The following is a 25,045-nucleotide window of genomic DNA, read 5'->3' as shown; positions in this document are numbered from 1 at the left end:
CTCGCGATACACCAGAACCACGGGACGGACGTCTTTGTGGTCTCATCGTCTGGTGAAAGAATTCATGAAGGGACTGTTCAGATCGTTCCCGCCGGTGAAGGCCCCGGCGTGGGAGCTCAACGTGGTGCTGACCAAGCTCATGGGACCTCCGTTCGAGCCTCTGCACTCGGCTCCGTTGAAGTTCTTGTCGTGGAAAACAGCGTTTCTTGTGGCCATCACCTCCGCACGACTGGTTGGTGAGATCCAGGCCCTTTCCTGCAAGGCCCCGTACTTGACTTTTCACGACACGAGGGTAGTGCTCAGGACACACCCCTCCTTCATGCCCAAGGTGCCGTTGGACTTCCGCCTCAACGAACCCTTGGTGTTGCCTGTTTTCTTCCCGTTGCCTTCGTCACCGGCTGAAAGGACTTTGCACTCGCTGGATGTGGCTAGAGCGCTGAAGTTCTATGTGGACCGGACGAAGAGTTTTCGGAAGACGTCACAACTTTTTGTGAACTTTGGACCTGTCAATCAGGGGAAGGCTCTCTCGAAGTCTTCCATTTCCAGATGGCTCTCCGGCTGTATCATGTACTGTCATCGGTTGGCAAACCGACCGCTGCCTGGCCGTCCGAGAGCCCATTCCACCAGAGCGATCGCAGCTACCACGGCGTTCCTATCTGGTGTGCCCTTGCTGGACATCTGCAGGGCTGTTACGTGGAGGTCGACGCACACCTTCACGAAATTCTACTGCGTCGATCGGGATTCCAGGGAGGAGTCCAGGGTCGGCCATGCAGTGCTGCGCAACCTGTTCGCCTAAGGTGAGGAGGTAAGAATTGCTTAATGTTGAGTTTTGGATGTAATGCTTAATGTTGAGCCTTTGCCACCTCCCGTAGTTGTGCATGTGTGCACTGCTATGTATTCTTTTATTCATGAGCATGTGAATCCATGCCAGACCCCCTGCTGGAGAAGGAACAAGTTACTTACCTGTAACTGTTGTTCTCCAGCATGGGTCTGGCATGGTTTCACATGCGAACCCTCCCGCCTACCCCTCTGCGGCTCTTCACTTGGTCATACTGCCACTTCACGTGCTACCAAATCTGAAGATGGCTGCCAGAGGCGGGGCTTAGGGAGATGGCAGTCATTGGCTGTGGTCAGTATGACGCAGAGATCAGTGATTGGTTACTACTACGAAAGACAGATCAGAAACGAAACTGATACTGATTTTTCTTTACCGAGGATTCCCAGCCTGACTGGGAATATTCATGAGCATGTGAATCCATGCCAGACCCATGCTGGAGAACAACAGTTACAGGTAAGTAACTAGATCCTACCCTGTAACGTCTAAACCTGCAGTACTGTATACAAACCCGGTCTATAAACCTCCAGTGGTGTAGAGTGTCAACGGGATTATCGGGATTAGCAACTGGGGGTGGAGGGGATGCAAGAGCTTTTGCACCTCCATATAGCCCATCCACAAGTGCTGACATGACCATAGCATTAGTGTACTTGGAGGGTCCACAAGTAGACATAGAGTTAAGAGCATTGCGGGAAAGGTTAGTTGAGTTGCAAGAGCCTGAAGTATCACCAGAAATATGGGTACAGGTGTTAGGGAGAATTCTCATTCAATGGCTAATTTCCCTTACCTAGTGAGTCCCCCAGCAGCTTTGCTGGATTTCCGGAGTTTATTTTTGCCACTTGGTGAGAGTATGAGCTTTTCCCCCACCCACTCTTACCTGTGTTTTGCCATGTGTATTTCATCTGTTTTTGTGGGCTCTGGAGTACACCACTTCAGTAGCCCCACTCTTTTGTGTGTTACACAGCACCCTCAGTGCAGTGGCACAGGGTTGTCTTTTAGACTTCCCACCAACTCCATTTCTGGGGCCGACTTCTGTCCCCCAGAAAAGGGTAAAGTTGCCATTAACATCTTACATGGACTATTGGAAAGGGTTAATTCTTAGCCCCTTTTATCTGTACCTCCTAGAGCATTGTTTCGCTCTTTTAACATTTAGACTTGGCTGGTGGCCGTGACATCTACCCTAACTTTTCTACCGCGATTATGCTATATAAACGTGGTTCTGTTTTAGGCTATTATAGTAGCCTCGAACATAAACCCGCTTGACCAAATACTCTTTTGGATCCGGTCAGGTTTATTCGCCATTTCTTTTTGTTAAAGTCCTTCTTGTGTTTTACTTTGCACGGCAAACCAGGTTTGCCTTCTTTGTTCACCGGCTTTTGGCGGGCTTCTGTGTGTAGGTGGGCTGAATGTGAGGGAGAGGTGTAGTCACCCCGTGCACAGGGTATCCTAGGAAACTCAAGTCGCACTTTGCCATGATTGGCTGAGGTGGTTGTCCGGGCTGGGCAACCCCCCAGCTGCGTGATTGACAGCCAGGCTGTGTGAATGGGGGATTTTCGCATAAAAGGCAGGACTCTTGGGCTGGAAGTCAGTCGCCACTGGAACTACAAGGAACCGAAGAGAAGCGGAGAAGAAGACGGCTGCTACAACTACCCCGTCCCAGTGAAGCCCTGCTGCAGTCCTGAGCTATCTACCCTTTGACGACCAGAGAAGATCCAGTCCGGAGTCTTCTTCCCTTGAGCTTGGTGGGGTAAACCAGCTCATCTTCCACAGCCAGAGGGATCCTCTTTGTGGTCGGAATCGCAGCACACTGCTGTAGTGATCCAGATAGCCATCTGAAGAGCCTCTCCTGTTTTAAAGGAGCGCACCTTTTATTCACTGTGCTGGCTTCATCCCCGAGTAGTGCAGTCCCCTCCAGACATCGTCCTTCTTGTCACCACGACCGAAGCATCAGGAACTGTGCGTCTGCAGGAAACTACCAGGAACAACTGCCGTGGCACCAGTTTATTCATTGAATAAGGTACTGTGTTCTGCTTCGAGGAACTAGGGTGAATCCCTTTTCTTCCCTCTTTCTTATAACTTTTCCTTCCTCTCTTGACAATATCCAAGTACTCCTGGCAACGTTGAATCTTGAACTGTGACTGCGATCCTCGACAACAGGAACCCGGTTCCACTTGACACTGGCTCCGGCCTATTGACTTTTGTATTTCTGTCAACGAGTGTGCTCTGATTCTGTCTGCCCTGATGCCCAGGTGCTAAGTGTGTTTTTGCCCCGGTAACATTTCTCGCCGGGATACGTGTTTCATTAATACGACTGAGCTGTCAAAAAGTGATCGCATATGTATTCCCGGTAACATCTCCTGTTTTGGCAGACCGGTGTTGTGAAACAAAAGGTACCTTGAGTTATTCTGTGCCAAGATAATTGGTTGTTTGTAGTGTATTTTATGTGTAGTTTTTGAATTTATATAAGTGTTGTGTTTTATAACAGATGGTTTAAAAATAAATGTACTTATATTTTTTACCTGAAACCTTGAGTCAGTGTTTGCTTGAGTCACAGTAATTGTGTCCCTTTGTGTAATCTCTGCTACTGCTCATATACTCTTGAGATAAGCCTGGCTGCTCCACTACTGCTACCACTTTAACATAGTAGTACAGGCTTGTACCAAAGGTGAACTTGTATTACCACTTGTAGTCTTAATTGTGTGTAGTGGTCCCTATTTTTTGTTTAGGTTTGACCCTGGGGCAATAAGAAATGTTTGTGTTTAAAAAGATGATGGGCAGAAGGTATAGACGGTCCTGGCGCAAGAAGTGGAACAAGCGAGGGATAATGGAGGGGAAGATCAAGATGATAGAAATAATGAAGGGGCAGGGCAAGAAAGACATCAAGGAGAGAAGGTTGAGAAACCTGTCCCTGCCACAAGGGCAGTGAGGAGGGACAGACCAAGAAATGGACCAGATTTTAATGGTGGTAGTACAAGATCAGAAGAAAGAGTAGAAGACCAAATAGATATACAGATGCCTCTTATACATAAAGGAGTAGGGGTAACGCAGTATGTGCCATGGCTTCAAATGGATAAAAAATAATTTGATTAAAGCTCTTCCCCAGCTTGTAGCCGGACCTAGTAATGGATCTATGAATTTGAAAATGAAATGGCAGGGGTAGCCTTAGCACCAGGAGATTTAAGAGTTTACTGGTCACCCTAGTTGGGGACCAGGCTGGGGACATATGGCCAAGGGCTGGGGTTAGTGTTGCAGATGATAAACATGATGGTGCGGTGCAACCTTTAATGAGGTAAGGGGAAGGGTATGGTATGTATGCCCTATGAAGGATGTACCCAGATACCCCTCACATTCTTAAATGCAGTGCACAATGGGTGATGAGGACCCAGTTAGGTGTACTTCATAAGTAACAGGAAATGTGGAGTTGAAAGTACAATTTTTTGTATAAAGGGGACTACCAAAAGAGGTCAAGAAGGCACTAGATAACATTGTGGGAATTAAAGCCAAAGGGTGGGTAGAGATACAAAGTACCAAGTAGGGTGTCATCGGCTGCGTCTACGGCCGTGGCGGTCAGTAGTCCGCAATTGCTGTCGACGCAGATGGTGGTTTGTTGCCGACAGGAGATCCTTGGCAGTCTAGGGCCAGCTTTGGGCCGTGGTGGCAGCGAGTTGGAAGGCGAGGCGCCAACACTGTTACGCCACCAGACAGTGAGGCCAGAAAACATGTTGTTTTCGGGAAGAAAGACCTTGCGGTGGGCGCTACGACAGTGTAGGCTGCGTATTCCTTGGCCATTATGGCCAGGTATGACCGGGAGATGTGGCACCGGTTGGCCCTGCTCTTGGAACATCTCCCGGAAAAACGCAAGGAAGCTATGCTGCTGGTTCGTGAGGGGGGAGGCCGCCAACCACAGCATCAACATTGCAGTGCACTTGGCGGAGTCAGGCTTCAAACAAATAAATAACAGTATTCTTCGGAGGCAGGCGTGGTTGCGCTGCACTGACTTTTGGCCGGAAGTCCAGCATAAAGTCATGGATATGCCCTTTGAGGGGGAGCAGCTCTTTCGAATGAAGATAGATGAGGTGCTCAAAGGCATGAAGGAAGACACAGAAGTCCCTGGGGACTCTGCAAATGGGCCGTTCTTTTTGCCACTTTCAAGCGTTTCGTGGGGCCTCTAGTAATACCAGATTTGCAGCCTCCCACCACTGAGGTTAGTCGCCCTGGCTACTCTTCCCAGGGTTTCAGGTGCTTGTTCCAAGCAGCGCAGAAAAGCAAAGACTTCCAGGCGTAGCGTAAGAAGGTTCCTGCCTCCTCAGCTGCTAAGGGACGGCAATCTAAGTCTCACCAATGACTGCCATGCGGGCAGTCATCTTGGGGGGCAGAGTGTCGCGACATGTCTGAGTGGAATCTTATTACTACAGACCGCTGGGTACTGGATACGGTACGTCTTGGCCACAGTTACGGCACCCTCAACTCCCAATTCCACTTGTGCACGTGGTGCAGCCGCACCTGCTTGTCTTGTGGCAGGAGGTCCAACTCCTGTTGGAGAAAGGGGCAATAAAACCAGTCCCGTTGTCGTTTGTCGTATCGTGGCCAGGAGGTGTACTCCCGGTATTTTGTCATTAAGAAGCCCAATGGAAAGTGGGGGCCACTCTAGATCTTCGCCCGTTGAACAAGAATCTGCAATGCCTTAAGTTCAAGATGCTGCAGGATGTGATCCGGGCGGTGCAGCTGGGGGAGTTCCTGTTGTCGTTAGATTTGGACGAAGCATACTTCCACATCCCGATGAGGGCAAACCATCGCAGGTTCCTGTGCTTTCTGGTCGGTGACGATCATTACCAGTTCAGTGTCTTCCCGTTTGGGCTCAAGTCTGCGCCCAGAACATTCACAAAATTCCTGGCTCTGGTGGCTGCCTTCCTCCGAGGGAGGGGCATCATGTGTACCCGTATCTGGACTGGATGGTATGGGGGATGTCGCCGGAAAGGGCGTTGGAGTCTCTCCAGGCATCCATGAACCTGCTACAACTGCTGGGCTTCGTAGTGAACTTTGCAAAATCCTTTCCAACACCCCTCAGAGTTTGTTTTTCTCGGGCCCAGTTTCTCACACAGGACAATCTGGTGAAGCCATTGGAAGATGGTGGTGAAGTTGCAGTCCAGAGCCTCCAAATGGGGCAGAGGAACTATGGTCTTGGTCTGCAGTTACATGTCGCTGCTGGGGTCTATGGCGTCCTGCATCCCGCTTATCCCGAACTGTTGCTTGTTCATGGGACCAGTACAGGAATTCCTCGCTGACAGGTGGTCGCAAAGTCGAGGGTTATGTTCAGACAAGGTGGTAATCTCCGAGGGACTGGTGGAAGCCCTGCGATGGTGGGCATGCACAGACAATCTGGTAGGGGGCGTGCCCCTGCTGGAGCCGGATTTTCTGTTCAGGATAGTGGCAGATACCTCCCAGGTGGGTTGGGGGCGCAACTCGACCAGTCGCAGGTCCAGGGCCTGTGGTCTCGGGAGGAAGCAGGATTGCACATCAACTTACTGGAGCTGCGAGCTGTGCACTTCTCCCTCAAATCCAAGGAGCAGTGGTTTGAGTGATAGACAATACCACCACAATGTTCTATTTGAGGAAGCAGGGGGGCATGCATTCTCGGCTCCTGTCCAGAGAAGCTCAGGTGTGGCATTGACCCATTGCTCAGGGAATTCCCCGTTACTCGGGGAATTCACATTACGGCTTAGCATCTGCCTGGGGTCCAGAATGTGCAGGCCGACATTCTCAGCAGAGACTGGGCAGTTGCACGAGTGGACGCTGAAGAAGGAGCAGGTGACTATCTTCTGGAAGTGGGCCCCACTCCCCTCTCTCGACTTGTTTGCCACCACAAAGAGCAAGCCTTGCACATTGTTTGCCAGCAGAGTGGCTCATCCAGGGTCAAAAGGAGACGCGTTCTCATTCCCATAGACTGGCCTCTTCGGGTATGCGTTCCCTCAGTTTCCACTGCTGCTTCAGATGATCCAGTGGATTACGCAGATACCCATGCAAAATCTTAGTTGCCCCCATTCTGGCCCAGACAGACGTGGTTCTCAGATCTTTCATCTTGCGGTGGAAGAACCGCTTCGTCTGGGGGCAGAACAGGATCTTCTATTGCAGGACGACTAGAGGGTGGCATCACGATCCAGCATCTTGAAGCCTGGCTCCTGACCACTCAGAGTTTGGTCATTTAGTTATTTCACAGGAGTGCCGTCGGATCCTGGAGGTGGCAAGGGCACCTTCCACTAATAGCTCTTACAGTAGAAAATGGGCAAGATTCTGTGCCTCGTGTGAACAGCAGCCGGGAGTGCAGCCATTGGAGGTTACACCGGCCCAGGTTCTCCCGTACCGGCTGCATCTAGTGGAGTGGGGCCTGGCGTTGTCTTCAGTCAGAGTGGATTTGGCGGTCATTTCCAGATTAACCAGACAGCGCCATGCTACTCCTCTGTTTAGGGACAGATTGGTTAAGCATTTTCTTAAAGGACTTTTGAGACATTTCTCCCTGCGAAAGGTTTGCTCCGGTATGGAGTCTCAATGTGGTTCTCGCTGCTCTCATGAAACCGCTGTTTTGAGCCCATGTCGACGGCGTCCTTGAAGTTCCTCTCGTGTAAAGTCACATTTCTGCTGGCAATCGCATCTGCCAGGATTTCGGCACTTCAGGCGCTGGTCGTTGACTCACCGTGCCTGCGATTTCATGAAGGACAAGCTTCTCCTATCTACTAATCCGCACTTCATACCAAAAGTGCCTTCGGAGTTCCACAAACCTGCTACAATTGTCTTGCCCTCGTTCTTCGCTAAAGCGACTACGCCATCAGAAAGAGCCCTGCATTCTCTGGATGTTAAGAGGGCACTAAAGTTTTATCTGTCCCGTACTCAGGACTGCAGGCAGTCAAAACAGCTGTTTGTGGCGTTTGATCCCTCCAGCATGGGACAATCTATTTCCAAACAAGTACTTTCCCGTTGGGGGTCTCGTCAACAATTTTTTTTGTCACGAGAAGGCTGGCAAGCCCTTGAGGGGCAATCCTAAAGCCCATTCTACAAGGTCCACTGTCAGCGGAGCACTGGGCTGGAATCCTGCTCCTTGACATTTGCCAGGCGGCTTCTTGGGCAGTGCTGCATAACTTCACCAGACACTATTGTCTGGGTCAGCAACATGTGGAAGATATACAGGTGAGACGGGCGGTCCTGCAACGCCTGTTTCAATAGGGTAAGCCCTGCAGCTTCCGGGGGTTGGTGTTTTACTCAATCACTTGCTGGTTCTGTTATCATGCTTGTTGTTGGATGTTATTTGTTGTGTTTGTGGTTATGGCCTGGGGTATGGGGTTGGTTTGCCCATCATGCACCTCCAGGGGTTGTTTGTACTGCTGTGTAATCTATTCACATGCGCCCGCAGGCCTCCCCCTGCAGGCAAACCGTTAGTCGGGTTTCCTTTACTTTGGAGGTTAAAATCTGAAGAGAACTGTGGGGGCGGGGCTAACGAGTGTCCTATTGGGTAGCCTAAAGCACATCAATAGGACACTAAAGCGTCAAAGTTTTCCATAGGAAAACGCTAGGTTAAAGTTACCGAGGTTTCCCAGCCTGACAGGAAATATTCACAGCATTTGATCCATGAAAGATACCAATGCTGGAGAAATGGAGTTACAGGTAAGAAACTACTCCCTTCTCCGGCATGGGTCTGGCATGGATTCACATGCAAACCCTCCCGCCTTGCCCCTCTGTGGCTCTTGGTCATACTGCCACTTTACGTGCTTACCAAATCTGAAGATGGCTGCCAGAGGAGGGGCTTAGGGAGAAAGGCGGTCATTGGCTGGGGGCAGTATGACCCAGAGTTCAGTGATTGGCTTTCAGGAGAAATACAGTTTGTAAAAAGTGGAAAAAAAAATCTTTTACTGAAGATTCCCGGCCTGACGGGGAATATTCATGAGCATGTGAATCCTTGCCAAACCCGTGCTGGAGAACAAAAGTCAGAGCTAAGTAACTTGTTGCTTCTCCATCAGACCAATACTGCATTCATACCTAAAGTGCCATCTTTTTATCTAAACAAGCCTTCGGTACTACCAGTTTCCTTCAGCTCCCACACTACAGTGAATGTTCTGATTTTCTATGAAACTGCTTAATGTTAGAGGATTCCTAGCCTTAGGATGGGTGATATTCTGGCAGCTTGTCAATCAATGAAAGATACTGAAGCTGGAGTGCAAGAGTTACAGATAAGTAACTTGTTTTTAATTCCTCAGTCCTCTTTCTTGTATATACCACTCTCCTTCTCCGCTAACAATTCTCCAAATCCGATGTGACAAAAGGGACTGATGGTTGGGCGGGGCACGTGAGGGAGGTGATGGGGCGTGGCCTAGGCACACGCTTGCTGGTGCTTACCAGAAAGTTCCATTAAATACTCTGCAAAAGGCTCCTGGCCTGTTCAGTGGGACATCCAGTAGAATGGAGGAAAGGGGGCAGCAACTAAGTACATTTGTCACTAGAGTGTATAACATTTCCCTCGTTTTTGGAGGAAATAGGACTAGACCTTGATGTTACCCTCCATAGTGACTACTGTTCTCCATCTATAATCCCCTTTCGGCCCTGCACCTGAAAAGATGTTGCTAGCATAGCACATCTGAAGTTTGGCGTGGAAGGAAGGGACTGACTGAGTTTCCTGTGAGCAGGCTTAGTGCACATAGACTCCACACCCTACGTGTAGCCTTTCTCTAATTGCAAATTGCAGAATTTTAGGGAAAGTATTTGTAGAGCAAAAATATGCCAGTCTTGACCCAGTGAACCAGATGCTGGAGTTGAGGGGGACTATAGACCAGGAGTACAATAGTCACTATGGTGAGTATTCTTTAATTTCTGGCCACCTGTGTCGTCGTAGGTCCAGGGAAAACCGATCCCTTAAATTGCCCTTCAAAGTAAGCTTTCTGATGCTTGTGAATCTGCTTCAAATCATATGTTGTGCATATAGTTCGACATCTAGTGGTAATCGCGGAGTATTGCATCTTGTCTTTCTAGAATCGACAGTGAACATCAACATGGGTGTGCTTGTAACACTATCCCTAACATGTGTAGTGTACCCAAAATCCCTCCCGCGTCTAGGTCCCTCAGATTGTTTCCGCCCAGCTAGCTGGTCGCCTTATGGGGAGCTTGTAAATTGCTAAATTTCTATTTCATTGTCCACGACCGTTGATAATCTGAGGTTTGTCATTTCTTCTACTTCTCCTGAACCAATGCTGAAAACATCACATTTCGGTGGCTCGTGTTTGTCGACCGCGTGGCTTTGGCCCTCCGGCCAGGCCTTTACAGTAATGAGAGGGGCCCATGGGTTTTGATTCCTTTTGTAGAATGCATTTCCTTCTCCATTTTCTTTTCCCTTCTGGTTTTGCTGTCTTTTACCCTGAACTATCGACGGGACTCCTTTTAAATGTTGCCTTTCTTGCGACAGCAAATATCCAGGGAAAGACACTCAGTCGGTGTAATAAGTGTCTACCCTGAGATCACGACGCGCGGTCCTGCAACTTTTAGGTCCGAAGACGATTAGATCGGCGGACGAAGCGGTGGACGGCCTATGCCATGCAGCAGACCAAGAGTAGCTCTCCCGTCGGCGCAGGCGCTTCGAGAGAAGAGGATGTAAGCGACAGCCATGGCTCGGATGCAGAGGCTATTGACCTCCGTGGAACAGGCAAGTTCCGAGGTGACCAGCCCCAGCAGGCAGGCCACTGGTTCTGCTATGGGGAGACAACACCCCGGGGACAAGTTCACCCTTGCACCATGTAAAGAAAATCGCACAACCAAGGTTCCCTACCACCCCCCAACCACCGCCCCCAACCCCCCCCCCCCCACCCCCCCCGTTGATACGGCATGCCTCCGGGCATTCAAGTCAAAAGGGTGTTGGCACCAAACACCATAAGAGCGCCGAAACGCCTCTCAAGAACGCGTCCGTGCCAAAGGTTTCGGCGGTGCCAAAAACCACTAAAAAGCAGTCACGCTCGTCGAAATCCCTTCCAGATAAGCCAGAGGTACGCAAGAGTCACACGAACATCATCTTGGCGGAAAATGAGCCAAAGGACATGTCTAAGGTCGAGAAAAATATTCAGGTGGGCCCCAGCCCCTACCTTAGACACTGGCATACAAATCTCTACTGCCTAGAAACCCAAGTCCTCAGAGTCCTTTTCCCCCTTTAGAACCCTCTGGTTCATCCCTATGGACCAGAGATGGGTTTGAGGGATACATGAACCAGCTTTCCAAGTTTGTAGAGTTTTCTGAAAGGTTTTTCACCCCAAAGAGACCAAGACTCTTGCGCTTCTTTGTCCAAAGAACTTTGTCAGTTCCCTCATGATGAGGTGCTTGACCTGTCAGAACCTGATTAAGTCCATCAAGACCCCCATGATCAGGGCGAGAATCCCTTTGACGAGGCGCCAGACCAGTGCCCAGACTGGGGTGATGAACAACTGGTAGGCGAGGCACCATGGCTTTCACCTTCCACTACTCCAGATCCAGACACCTTGTGTATAAGATACTTCCTCCTATCCGCCTCAAAGACAAGCCTCACCTCTTGGTGATCAGATGGCCTTCAATGCTTTCCTTAAAAAGGTTGCTGAACACTTTCAAATTGCCACTCAGGAGGCAGTACAAGACACCGACTTTGTGGAGGACATTTTAAAGGAAAAACCACCCACAAGTCAAGCAATACCACTATTGATTTATTTCAAGAAGCGCATCGCTCCGTCTTTGTTCCCGCCATCTCAAACGAGAGCTATAAATCCATGAGTCGAAAAAGCCTTTTCGCCCCTCCATCAGACCCGCTGTACATCCGGGGACATGCCACTCCCGACTCACTAGTAGTCACAACTACAAGGAAGTGAGCCAGAGTACCATTGTCTATGACTAAGGCACTGCCAGACCAGGATTGCAAGATATAGGCCCTTGGAAAGCGCATTACAACATCGGCAGCTTACTACACTAGGATAGCTAACCCCACATTGCTGGTTAGGTATAGCTATTAGGGGTGTCACGGTATTAGTTTTATGGCGGTACGATAACCTTCTTGCCAAATGACAGTATATCATGGTTATCGCGGTAAAGCAGGTGGAGTTAACCAATCTTAGCAAATATTTTCTAAAAGGTCATACATTGTCAGATTTATCATCACAAACAAAACCAGGCACCCAGGGACAGAAGTGGACTTTTCAACTTACTTTGCACTGAAATGCCACCTCTTGCTTCCACCAAACACAAACACACGTGTGGAGAGGAGGAGGAGGAGGAGGAGGAGGAGGAGGAGGAGGAGGAGGAGGAGGAGGAGGAGGAGTGGTGGAGCCTGCTGCGACTGGTAAAGCAAACTATATAGCTTTTCTTAAGTGGTCATTTAGGCTTTTAGCTCCCCACTGGCTACTGTTGAAGATGAACATGTTGCCATCTTTATAACCTGCATGCCACAGATCAATGGGTGCTGATGGTAGTATACGCTTGTGTGCATACACACGCACTCTCTTTACGTTACAGCCTTTAGTTTACTTGCGGGCCAAAAGGTGTTCAGTAATCAGACATCTTACCCTTTGGTATGGCAGCAGGGAATAACCACAGAGATGAGTGAATTTCGCAGTGTGACTTTTTATATGTAATTTCAATGATGGAACCAGGGAAATCCCCCATTGTCATATGTTTAGCAAACATTCTCCATTATAAATATATAAACCCCAAAGCCACCAACTCAAAGTAAACCCTTTTTCCTTCTTGGCACTGTATTTATTCTTCCTACTGCTAACATACTGATTTTGTGTCTGGTAAGACACGTGTGGTTTATGGAATGGCATTAAAAACTGCTCCAACTGAAACTACTTGGCAGATGGCACATCCAATAGTGCAAGACCTAGACTGCGCAGCAATTGCTTACTGCAGCCTTTCCAAATCAGATTGAAAAGCACAGTTAACGGTCTAAACGGTATACCGGTATAAACAATGTGACGGTTATTATTGTTCAATTAAGTGGTTCACGGTATCTTTAACGGTATACCGTTACATCCCTAATAGCTATGTACAGTGGAATTTGCTGTAGGATGGCCTGAAAGAAAACCCAGAGCCGGCAGGATCACGCCTTCGGGCGGTTGTTTCAGAAGGTAGGTAGGTCCATCAGAATATCCTCAAAAATACCATGGATGCTGCATAAACAGTGGGACGAAAACTGGCCCCAGGTACCCTGCTTAAAAGGCACGCATGGCTCAAGAATTCAGGCTTTACGCCTCAGACCCAGGCATTCCTTTATAACAAGGCAGTTTAAGACACTAAACTGTTCGGGAAAGCAGTAGATGTGGCCTTAGAGACAGCTAAGAAGGAACATGAAACCTTTAAAGTCTCTAAACCAAATTACACAAAGTCCCTATCAGCAGCGAGGGGGTAGCTCTCGCAGCTCCTTTCGGGGTCAATCCTTCCCACTTTCCCCCCACAATCAATACAGAACAGGGAATTACACCATAGTCCTCCAGACAAGGGACGACTATCAACAAAGAGGGCAGCACTGTGGCAAAGGAAGGGGTAGAAACTTCACCCCAAGAAGCTCCCCGGCCTCGGCTCAAAAATAACTCGCCAGTCCGGGTCCCCTCTCATGCCTCCCTGGTCGGGGGATGAATTAACACATTTCTTTCATGCATGGAAGGGAATCTCCACAGACCACCTAGATACCGGCCATCAACTTCCAGACTCTTATCGCCAGAACACCTGAAGATCCTACTGCAAGAGGTGGAGATCCTTCAAGAAAAGGGTACAATAGAAGTCCCCATTGTACAGGTAAACAAGGGTATTTATTCAGTGTACTTCCTTGTACCCAAAACGGATCTCACCATGCGCCCTGTGCTAGACCTGCGAACATGTTTGTCAAGCCTCAAAAGTTCAGAATGACAACATTGCAGGAAGTAATCGCTCTGCCAACACAGGGGATTACATGGCAACATTGGACCAGAAAGATGCATACTTTCATATTCCAATGCTGCCAGTGCACAGAAAGTACCGAAGGGTCATGATAGAGGACAAACCCTGTCAGTTCAAGGTCCTTCCCTTCGGCATTGCTGCAGCCCCAAAGGTATTTACAAAGGTTCTGGCGGTAGTAGCTGCTCACCTGCGCTGGCAGTCCATTCCAGTCTATCCTTATCTCGACGACTGGCTAATAACCGGGGATTCGTACGGAACATGCCTATCAAACACCCAGAAGCCAGTAGATCTGCTTTTCAGTCTGGGATTCTCAAGCAACGAGACAAAGTCCAGCCTAGACCGCAGCCAAATCGAACAATTTCTGGGTGCTCTTATTCAGACAGAAGACTGCCTTGTCTTCCCCTCCGAGAGGCTTCAAAACATGCTGTTCCAGATCCCTCACTATGTAGCCAATTGCGAGGTGACTGTACGCAAAGTCATGCGACTTTTAGGGATGATGGCCTCCTGCATTTACATAGTCCCACACACATGTTTGCGCATGCGCCCCATGCAAGAGTTGCTCAACAGCCAATGGTGTCAGGCCAGCGGACAATGGGACGAACTAGTGGATGTCTCGGCAGCCCTTGTTCTCTCGGTAGTGGTGGTCAAGGGAAAACCTCTTACAGGGGAACCTCTTCATCTCCTCTTCCCCCTTTTCCCCCCGCAGTAGAAGCGTCTGTGGTGAGAGTGGCATCTCTCACAGGTTGGGTGGGGGGGGGGGGGGGGGCCTCACCTCCTTCATCACACGGCGCACAGCTTTTGGTCCCCAGCAGTAGCATCCAACCACATAAACCTGCTGGAGTTTAGTAGTGTTAAAAGCCCTGAAGACTTTTCAAACACAACTACTGGGGAAGACCCTACTAGTCCTCACGAACAGCACCACCACGGCCATGTATATCCTGAACAAAATGGGGCACGCACTCTCCAGAGCTATCCAAACTGTCCCAAAACATATGGAAGTGGGCTCTCAGACAAAAGATGTTCCTCCTGTCTCAACACGTTCCAGGGGGACTCAATCTTCTGGCAGCAGAGACTTCCCACTACCCAGAATACAAATGGCGATTACACAAAGACAACTCCCCTACTCAACCAGATGCACCAGCAACCAGTCACAATGATTCTGGTGGCCCCAATATGGGCCCGCCAACCCTGGTTCTCCCATCTGATGGCAATGTCACTCTCCTCCGATGAAGCTACCTTGCCCATACAACATGCTATCACAAGACAAGGGGGAAACACTCCATCCAAGCCAACTCTCATCTTGGCGGCCTGGCTCCTGAAGTCAGAATTCTGCCACCTCCAACTTCCTCAGATGCATGGACATACTTAGAGACGCAAGAAAGCCAAACACCAGACATTGTTACTCCAATAAATGGAAACGTTCGTGATCTGGTGCAATTCCAAGAGCATCTATCCCATAGACTGCTCACCAACACATTGTCTTGTACCTGACTCACCTACTTGACTCGTGTCTGGTTTTTAATTCCCTGAAGGTCCATCTAGCTGCACTTTCAGCTTTTACTAGGTCCCAGAAAAAGGTATTGTGGTGGAAGATCCCAGTGATCAAGGCATTTATGGAAGGGGTTAAAAGACTTCATCCCCCTATTTCAAACCTTGCTCTTGGATGGGACCTAAATATGGTATTAACTAGACTAATGGAATCTCCCTTTGAAACTATGTATAAGGCTAGCCTTAAATCACTCACTTACAAGTCCGCCTTCCTAGTGGCAGTCCCTTCAATAAGGCGAGTTAGTGAAATATAGACCCTCTCAGTTCAAGACCCATTTGTCACAATTCACAAAGACAAGGTGGTGATTCTGCGCACTCACCCACGGTTTGCGCCTAAATTCATTTCAAAGTTCCATGTGAACCAATCAATAGAACTACCCACCTTCCAGAACCCCACTAACGTGGCAGAAAAAAGCCTTCACACACTAGATGTGCACAGGGCCATGTACTATCTGGAAAGAACTAAACCACTAAGGAAAACAAACCAGTTTTTCGTTTCAGTGGCAGTTGGTAGAGAAGGGGACCCTGTCTCTAAATCAGCCATCTCAAAATGGATTGTAAATTGCATCACTGTACCCAAGAGAGATCTGCCCATCACGCCTAGAGCACAATCTAGTCTGGGCACTGGGGCTTCTATAACATGCATTGCAAATGTTCCTCTGGAGTCCATTTGCAAAGCGGCAACCTGGAGCTCTGTACACACCTTTACAAAACACTATTGTCTAGATACTCACAGGTCTGATTCTCAGGTGGGACAAGCAGTACTAAGATATCTCTTTACTACTGTTCCTTCTCACATCCCACCACCAACTCTGGGTATTGCTGTCTAGTCTATGCATAGCATGTGATTCTAAGTAAATTCACAAGCATCAGAAGACATGCATTACTTAACGTAATAACATTTCTGATGATTGTATCTGCTTAGATTCACATGCGCCCACCCTTCCCTCCCTGCTCGGAGTAGAAGGAACATGGACATCTCACTACTACTTTCTCTCTCTCTCTCTGTACTCACTCACGATAGTCATAAGGCTCCCTCACGGCAGAAAAAACACAACCATAGGTACAGCGATGTGTGAGGGATTCTTTGGTACACTACACGTCACGTTAGGGATAGTGTTAAAAGCACCCCTATGTCAACGTCGCCTTTTGTTTCTTGAAAGACGAGATGCAGTACTCTGCAATTACCACTATATGTCGGACTTTATGCACAGCATGTGAATCTAAGCAGATACAATCATCAGAAATGCAATTATGGTAAGTAATGCATGTCGTATTCACCCCTGGAGCTCTTCAAGGGGTAGTGGGGTTGCTTCTCTGTTGCCCACTGGGTTGGGTTGCTGACATCTCTGCCACTGTGTCAGAGACCATGGACTTCACTTGCTATTACTACAACTGCAGATCTGCCTACTGATGTAGTCCTGTTATTTGTATGAAGCTTTACAAACTTATTTTAAACCCAGTTTGTCCAACAGGAAGTATCTGGGAGCGAACAGGCACACCCTTAGCCTCTAATCTATATACCTGAAGCAAAATTGCCAGCTAATGAAGAGTTGGTATATTTTGAGAAGTACAAAAAATGAACTTTTCATTCTTGTTTGGCCATAACAATCAAGGATAATTGATAAAGGAAAAACCCCAATATATGGGACTAACACATGGAAACTAGTAAAATCTCTCCAGATGAGCCGTTCTTTTGATTCACTGAATGGTGAAACACGTGTTGAGAGTTAAGGAAATTGAGAATTCTACGAATAAATATCTTTCAAATCCAACCACTACCTACTCTTTGCAAGTTTTTTATAATCAACTGGCACGTACAACCTTAATGTAAAGTTGGCGCAGATTAAGATTATCCCCCTTTCTTACAAATTATTTTAAACCCATTTGAAAAGTCACTTTTGCTTTTACTTGACTGGACATTGCCATTGTTTCTTGTTTTCCCTCTGGGTTCTTGACTTTCTAGGTCCAAATACAAGAATATTAGCATGTTCCCTTGAGTTTGAAGTCTGACTTACCACTCTAATCAATATGAAATAATAGGTTACATTGAATTACTGTAAGGTTTCACTGTATCTTTTTCCTTAGTCTTTGGGGCCATCAGGCTGGGATTCTAGGTCCATGTTACTGTGTATAGTGTAATTGGTTCAATCTAGTACTATGTGCTAGATCTCGAATACTGTGAACATTATGTGGAATCTTGGGTACTTTCAATGACTGTGTAAATAACTTATTTGTGAGGAGGTTCAATTATCTCCCATCTCCCCCCAAACACTCTAGACTGTGCAGCATAGGACCAAATTGTGGTTTCACAGTAGCGGTGGATTTGGTCTCAACTGACCACTGCTGGGTTTTTTTCATACATGCACTTGTCCTGTCATATTCTGTACCTATTGTGACCTAATAAATCTGTTTCATTCTTGGTCTAATTTTATTTTTAGTATACTAGTATGGGTTTTTTCTTTGGTTATCTGTGTGAACTAGCTTCTCCAGCATGGGGTCTGGCATGGATTCACATGCTTATGAATATTCCCCGTCAGGCTGAGAATACTCGGTAAAAAAAATCAGTTTCACTTCTGAACTGTCTTTATCCTAACAACCAATCACTGGTCTCTGGGTCATACTGCCCTCTACCGAAGCCCCTCTGGTAGCCATCTTCAAATTTTTACTGCACGTTCGAGTTGTGGGAGTCCTTGTGATTAGCTCTTGGGCTTTTTACTGCGTTTTGTGCTTTTTCTTAGTTTACTCTATTTTTCCGGTCAATCGAGCCTCAAGCTCCATCGATCCATCATCAGACTAACGCAGACCCATTTTTCGGAAATTTCTACGCTCCTTATGGCAGATTTTATGTCGAAATTACTTTCTTGGAGGATTCCAGAAGATTCTTGAGGCCTACTGTGCATGGACATGGCTGAAGATAAAGGAGACTCAACGCCTCTGTTCAGGATCTGCCCTGGATGTGGACTACAAAACATTTTCCTGGACGATGGGCACTCCCTGTGCCTTTACTGCCTACATTCCCACCAAACGCACATGGAGGAACCTGTGCGTTCTGCAAGGACATGGTCCCCCGCACCATGAAGGACCGTCGCAAGCAGCTCTCCGAGTGGCTACAGACGAATCCAGCGGCGTGTGAGCCCCGGCAGCATGCCTCTCCCAGGACTCAATCGGAGCGGTCTTCTAAGACCTTTGAGGACGCTCTGGTGACAGGGGCCCAACAAAAGGCCAAGCACCGCAAATCCGCGGGCACCGGGAGCGCCATTGGGACGGCTTCTCTGCAGCCAGGCTGGGCACAGAATCTGACGCCGTTGACTACGAGCAACGCTCTGGCATAGCGGAGGAAAGGAAGTTAGACCATCCGGGTAAGCTTCTGGAGAAGACCCGGTCGACTCCAACAGAGAAAGCGAAGGGGGAGTGGAGCGCTGATCCTCCACCCACGGTGAAGGCCTCAGGCGCATCCAAGTTCATGAAGGCCCAGGTTCATCAGGCAAAGTCTTCTATTGAAGGAGTGGTGGTGTCCCTAGCAAAGGCCGTGGATGCGAGCCCAGAGGAGACGGCCCCCAAGACGAGGGTTCCCTGCCTGCTCGTAGGTAAGTCTTTTCTGCCCATTGAGAAGACTCCGCTGAAGATGCTGATTATCTCCACGAGACTGCTGCCCTTAGCCGAGGGGGGGAGGGAGTGCGGGGGGGGGCAGCGGTAGTCCTGCAGGGCTTGAATATGTCCTCCGAGGAGGAACTTTCTGCCCTGAAGATCGTGCTGGACAAGAAGTTCGCTGAGGCCAAGTCCCACGGAAAGGACCCCCGGCGAGGCGGATGTGGAGAGCAGCAGGGAAACCGACAAGGAGCAGCAGGGCAGTGTGGAACCGGAGGACACCACGCCACTGCCATCGCTCCCATTGCAACCACCTCAGCAACCGCTGCTACCGTCGACGGACATGTCGGCTGACATCCTTCAGGCATTGCACACCTTGTGCTCAGAGTTGCGGACAAGGATGCCTGTGTCGCCGAAGGGTGATCCGCGGCACCTGGGCCATCGGGGGATCTGCCGACCAAGAGGAGAGTACACACACCTCTCCCTCCTCCCCCCTGCCATCCTTCGCCTCCATCCCCTCCTCCAAGGGACGATACGGAACCAGAGACTACGACGGGTACGGACGACGACGGAGCAGAACTCCCTTCACCAGTGCCCAGGGCGTCTCTCCTCCCCAAGAAGTACATCAGGTCCCAGAAGTTTCGGATGGTCACCCTTCGGCACGTGCTGGGGCAGCTGCAAAAAGAGGATTGCCTATCGTTGCTGGACCTGGAGGATGCCTATTTCCACATCCCCATCCACAAGGGGCACTGCAAGTTCCTGTGCTTCGTGGTCCTAGGGCAACATACCATTAAAGTCCTTCCCTTTGTATTGAAGTCGGCACCAAGGGTTTTCACCAAGTGTCTGGCTCCAGTGGCAGCGCGGCTGCTCCTGCAGGGGATTCACGTGTACCCCTACCTGCCTCCGAGCGAAGTCGAGAGAGACTGCCGTCGAGCACACGGCAGGGCCGTTCGGCTGCTCACGTAACTGGGGTTCTCGATAAACTTTGCGAAGTCCTGCTTGGTGCCATCGCAAGACTTGCTTTTCCTGGGGTCCTGGCTCAACAGTGTCATGCTTGGCGGCCCCGTCGGAGGAGAGAATAGCGGCCATCCTGGGCAAGGTACAGCGGCTGTTGACCCTCCAGGTCGCATGGGTGAGGTCCATCAAGTCCCTCCTCGGCATGATATACCTCGTGCCCCTGTGCAGGCTGCAGATGCGACCGCGACAGGAGTTCGACGCCTGTTGGATCCAGGTATCGGGAAGCTAGGAGGACAAGATCGCCCTCAACGAGAGTTTCTGCCGAGCGATTCGTTGGTGGGGTGTCCACGCGCATCTGTCGGCAGGCGTGGATTTTCCCACCGATTTGTTTTCTTTACCGAGGATTCCCAGCCTGGCGGGGAATATTCATGAGCATGTGAATTCATGCCAGACCCATGCTGGAGAACAACAGTTACAGGTAAGGAACTTGTTCCTTCTCCCCCTCCTAGAGTTCTTCCTGGATACCTATGTTAAGATGACTGCCTTCCCTTCGGTTTGCTATTGGTTCGCCTTTAGGTTGATGGTTGCACAACCATCACCAAAGGGTTGTGTAAAATTCTCTGTAAAACCTAAATACCGTTATTCTAACAGCAGTTGTCAGTGGAGATATATACATATTTTGCTGATACCAGAGCAGATAAGTTGGAAGTAAACTTGCTGTCCTTTTAGTTCTCCTTGAAGTTCTCCTTGATGGGCAGTTGGTTACATTCTTGACGAGATCAGCTCCCCATAGAAACCTGGGAACCCTTTCTAATTGAAGTTCTTGCTCTCCATTTCCCACAAAAAATGAAACACACTTTCTCAGTGAACTATATTTGGGACTCAGATTTGCACCCTGGAAGTGACACCTTATGGTTAGTTGGCATGCTGCTTTGGTTTTACTTTTTAGTATGAAGAGTTGAATACATTGTGATATGCTTAATGGTTTTTGAAAAGTCCACCAAATTCAAAGGGCATTTTCAAAAGATTTTCCTCAATTAGTTTAAGGATTCTGTATTTCCTTTTTCCAAGGTATATTCTCATCACTATTTGTTTATTGTAGGAAGAACAATACAGCCATTTGGATGCAGCCGACATAACTAAAGTGGAAAAGTGTGCAAGTGAAGCCATGGAGTGGATGAACAACAAAATGAATCTGCAGAGCAAGCAGAGCCTTACTGTGGACCCTGTAGTAAAAACAAAGGAGATCAAAGCAAAATGTCAAGTAAGTGCATTTATTATTTTATTATTTATTGGGTATTTATAATGCGCCTATGCACAAGGTGTTTCAAGGCGCAAGAAGACAGGAGGGGGATGAATAAACAGGGATTAAGAAAAACAAAAATGGTCCTCCTAGGCCTTGACACATTTGGGTCATGGAAGTGCAGGTAGAGGTTGGGGGTGTTGGTCGGAAGGGCCCGTGGCTTAAGCGTGTGCAAGGGGAGGCCAGGTGGACAGTGCCAGGGTAATGAAGAGAACGCAGGGGAGAGAATGCCACGTGCCAAGTGCGAGGTTTGGGGCTGGAAGGGCTCAAGGGGTGCAGGCCCAGCCAGGCTACTACAGGGGGACAGAGCCCGGGTGAAAAGTGCGGGTTGGAGATCAGGAGAGACCAAGTGCGTGGGTAGACTGGTCGAGGAGGGCCTAGTGCCCTGTTGGAATCTGAAGGAACCAGGCAGCCAGTCAGGAGGCAGAGGTGGACATTAGCAGGGAAGAGCGAAGAAAGAGGAGACTGGCACAGTAGGCTGGTGGTGTGGCTTTACGCCAAGGGCTCGGCCTGTGCTCCCAACAGGGTCATGTCTCTCCCAGGACCAGCCGGTCCGGGGAGCAGTGTTCAAAGTCCTTTTGAGGGCGCCTCATCCATAGGACCCAAGACAAGGCAAAGAACCCTAAGTCCGAGTCCACCGGGGTCACTGCGGAAGCGGGTCCTGTTAGTTAAGAATTTGTGCAGTCACACTGTGAGACTATACAACACTTATCTGCTTGGTATTAGGCAACCCACCTTGTGGTATAGGACTGTACTACACATGTTGGTAGTGTGACTGAGCAGCCAGGCCTATCTCAAGAGGGGTAAATGTGAGCTGTAAAGCTGTACAAATGAAATTGATAAATACAAGTAGCCAAGTAACACACATTATGCTCAAGGTTTTAGTCATGAATAGTTTAGTCGATTTTTAAATGAGCGTTCTCTAAAAAGGCAATTTGTTGTATCAATGTAAATACATTTTAAAATACTCTGGCGCCCCGTCCCCTTTCCTCCATACTGCATGGGCGTCCCTTCCTAGGGATGGGAGACGGAACCTTTTTCATCAGAAAAAACCTTCTTCGCTTTTAAATTTAGAGGCGCGCAGGGGTGCGGCCCTGGGAGCATGCGCTACCCTGACTCGGCCCACTGGCGCCACACCACAGTCCCCTTTTCCGCATCGACGGGAACCTCCTTGGTATGGCCCTGCCATGTAATACCACATGCTCTTCCACGAATGCTGCTTCTTTGTCTTTTATTTGTCATTCAGGTACTTGGTCCTCCGGCATCACGCTCCTCCCCGGCGCATGTCGATTTCAGCGGGCTTCAGCAGGTGTCCAGCCTTCGAGGGGCTCTACCCTGCTTCCAACCCCCAAGCTTTTTGCCTCTGCTGCCTTGGCCCGACCATGGCTGGGAAGGTTGTGCCGACTCTGATGCACTGAAGAACGGGCTAGCTAGGTGAAGGTAGCTCTTCAAAAGGTCCAGAAGCTTCGAAGACAAGATCTCCCTCAACCAGACGTTCTGCCAAGCGATCCGGTGGTGGGGCAGCTGCGCGCATCTAGCGGCAGGTATGGGCATCCAGCACATTAAGAAATGGTGATGACTGACGCCTCCCTGGAAAGATAGGGAGTGCACACCGGAGATCTCCACGCAAGAGGCCCGGAGGAGAGGTCACTACACATCAATGTCCTTGAGCTCCGAGCCGTGTTCTGGGCCCTCAGGCCGTTCCTCCCGTCCCTCAAGGGCAAGGTTGTGAGGGTCTTCACCGACACCACCACGATGTTCTACATCTGGAAGCAGGGGGGGGGGCACCAGATCCCCAGCCCTATCCAAGGAAGCGCAGGATCTGTGGCACTGGGCCGTTGTCCGCGGGATATTCCTGGTACCCTTCCATCTGGCAGGAATAAAGAACACCATTGCCGACTCACTCAGCAGGGAGCTGCGCTCTTGCCACGACTGGGAGCTTTGGCAGGATCAAGTGGATCACCTGCTCTGACAATGGGGCAATCCCCAGATCGATCTATTTGCAACAGTGGCGAACACCAAGTGCCGGAGGTTCGCCAGCAGATTTCCCCAGCCGGGGAGAATGGGCGACGCATTCTCATTCCCCTGAGACGGCTTGCTCCTGTATGCATTCCTGCTGCAACTCCTCAGTCAACTCGGACTGTTCCAGGCCAGGATGATCCTCGTCGCACCGGCATGGCCGAGGCAGATCTGGTTCCCGGACCTTCTGGACATTTCAGCGTGCCCCTTACCCCCAGTCAAACTGCTGGCGGGCGCGGATCTTCTTGCCAGGGAAGGTGTCGCCGTCCTCCATCACTACCCGGGATCACTGAACCTGCAGGCCTGGCTCCTGCAGCACTGGAGTTTGGAGGGTACGATATCCCGGCGGACTGCAAGGAGGTGCTTGCAAAGGCTAGGGCGTCCTCGACTCTTAGTGCTATGGACACAGATGGAAGATGTTCTCCGTCTGGTGCCGTGCACAGATCAACCCTTTGCGGATTACGGCCCCTCAAGTGCTGCCGCTGGCCAAGGTGGGGCTGGCGCTCGCCTCCATCAAAATCCATCTGGCGGCGATCTCCTGCTACACCAGAACTCCGGGGCGGTCATCCCTGTGGTCTCTTTGCCTGGTGAAGGAGTTCATGAAAGGACTGTTCCGCTCGTTCCCGCCAGTGAAGGCTCCGGCCCTGACGTGGGAACTCTGGGTGCTGAACAGGCTCCTGTGCCCGCCATTCAAGCCTCTGCATTTGGCACCGTTTAAGTTCCTATCGTGGAAGACGGCGCTTCTTGTGGCATCACCTCCGCACGACGAGTGGGAGATCTCCAGGCCCTCTCCTGTAAACCTACATATCTGGCACGGGTTCTGCTGAGGACGCACCCCTCCTTCATGCCCAAGGTGCCGTCAGACTTCCATCTCAACAAGCCCTTGGTGTTACCTGTTTTTTCCCGTTGCCGGCTGAGAGGACTTTGCACTCGCTGGATGTGGCTAAAGCGCTGAAGTTCTACGTGGACCGCACAGAGTTTTCTGAAGAAATCACAGCTGTTTGTGAACTTTGGCCCTGTGAACCAAGGTAAGGCCCTCTCGAAGGCTTCCATTTCCAGATGGCGCTCCGGCTGCATCATGCACTGTCACGGGTTGGGAAACCGACTGTTGCTCGGCCGTCCGAGTGCCCATTCAACCAGAGCGATCGCTGCTACTACAGCGTTCCTGTCTGGTGTGCCCCTGCTTGACATCTGCAGTGCTCAGACGTGGAGGTCGATGCACACCTTCACAAGATTCTACTTCACGAGATTCGAATTCTACTGATTCTACTGATTCGATGAGTGTTCCAGGGAGGAGTCCAGAGTCGGCCAGGCAGTGCTGCGCAACCTGTTCACTTGAAGGTGAGCCTGGTGAGGAGGTAAAAGATGCTTAATGTTGAGCCTTGCCACCTCCTGTGGTTGTGCATGTGTGTACTGCTATGTATTCTTGTATTCATGAGCATATGAATCCATGCCAGACCCCATGCTGGAGAAGGAACAAGTTACTTACCTGTGACTGTTCTCCAGCATGGGTCTGGCATCGATTCACATGCAAACCCTCCCTCCAACCCCTCTGCGGCTCTTCTCTTGGTCCTACTGCCACTTTACGTGCTACCAAATCTGAAGATGGCTGCCAGAGGAGGGGCTTAGGTAGAGGGCAGTCATTGGCTGGGGGCAGTATGACCCAGAGACCAGTGATTGGTTACTACTGAGAAAGACAGATCAGAAACGAAACTGATACTGATTTTTTTCTATACTGAGGATTCCCAGCCTGACGACGGGGAATATTCATGAGCATGTGAATCCATGCCAGACCCATGCTGGAGAACAGTAGTTACAGGTAAGTAACTTGTTCCTTAGATGTCGGCTCCAGATCTGATGCGGCT

General features: G+C 49.6%; 1 protein-coding gene across 1 annotated transcript in view; it reads left to right on the top strand.

Moving 5' to 3' along the window:
- Positions 1–25,045, top strand: part of HSPA4 (heat shock protein family A (Hsp70) member 4) — a 711,161-nt gene that overhangs the window by 660,714 nt on the left and 25,402 nt on the right. The window contains exon 18 of the mRNA XM_069652484.1: positions 20,961–21,122. Coding sequence (XP_069508585.1) covers positions 20,961–21,122 — 162 coding nt within the window. The remainder of the gene's footprint in view (positions 1–20,960; positions 21,123–25,045) is intronic.

This window comes from Ambystoma mexicanum, chromosome 3p (assembly GCF_040938575.1).
Source record: "Ambystoma mexicanum isolate Mex_15411 chromosome 3p, UKY_AmexF1_1, whole genome shotgun sequence".
Classification (NCBI taxonomy): Eukaryota; Metazoa; Chordata; class Amphibia; order Caudata; family Ambystomatidae; genus Ambystoma; species Ambystoma mexicanum.
The sequence above is the reverse complement of the archived record's forward strand: the minus strand, read 5'-3'. Positions and strand labels throughout refer to the sequence as shown.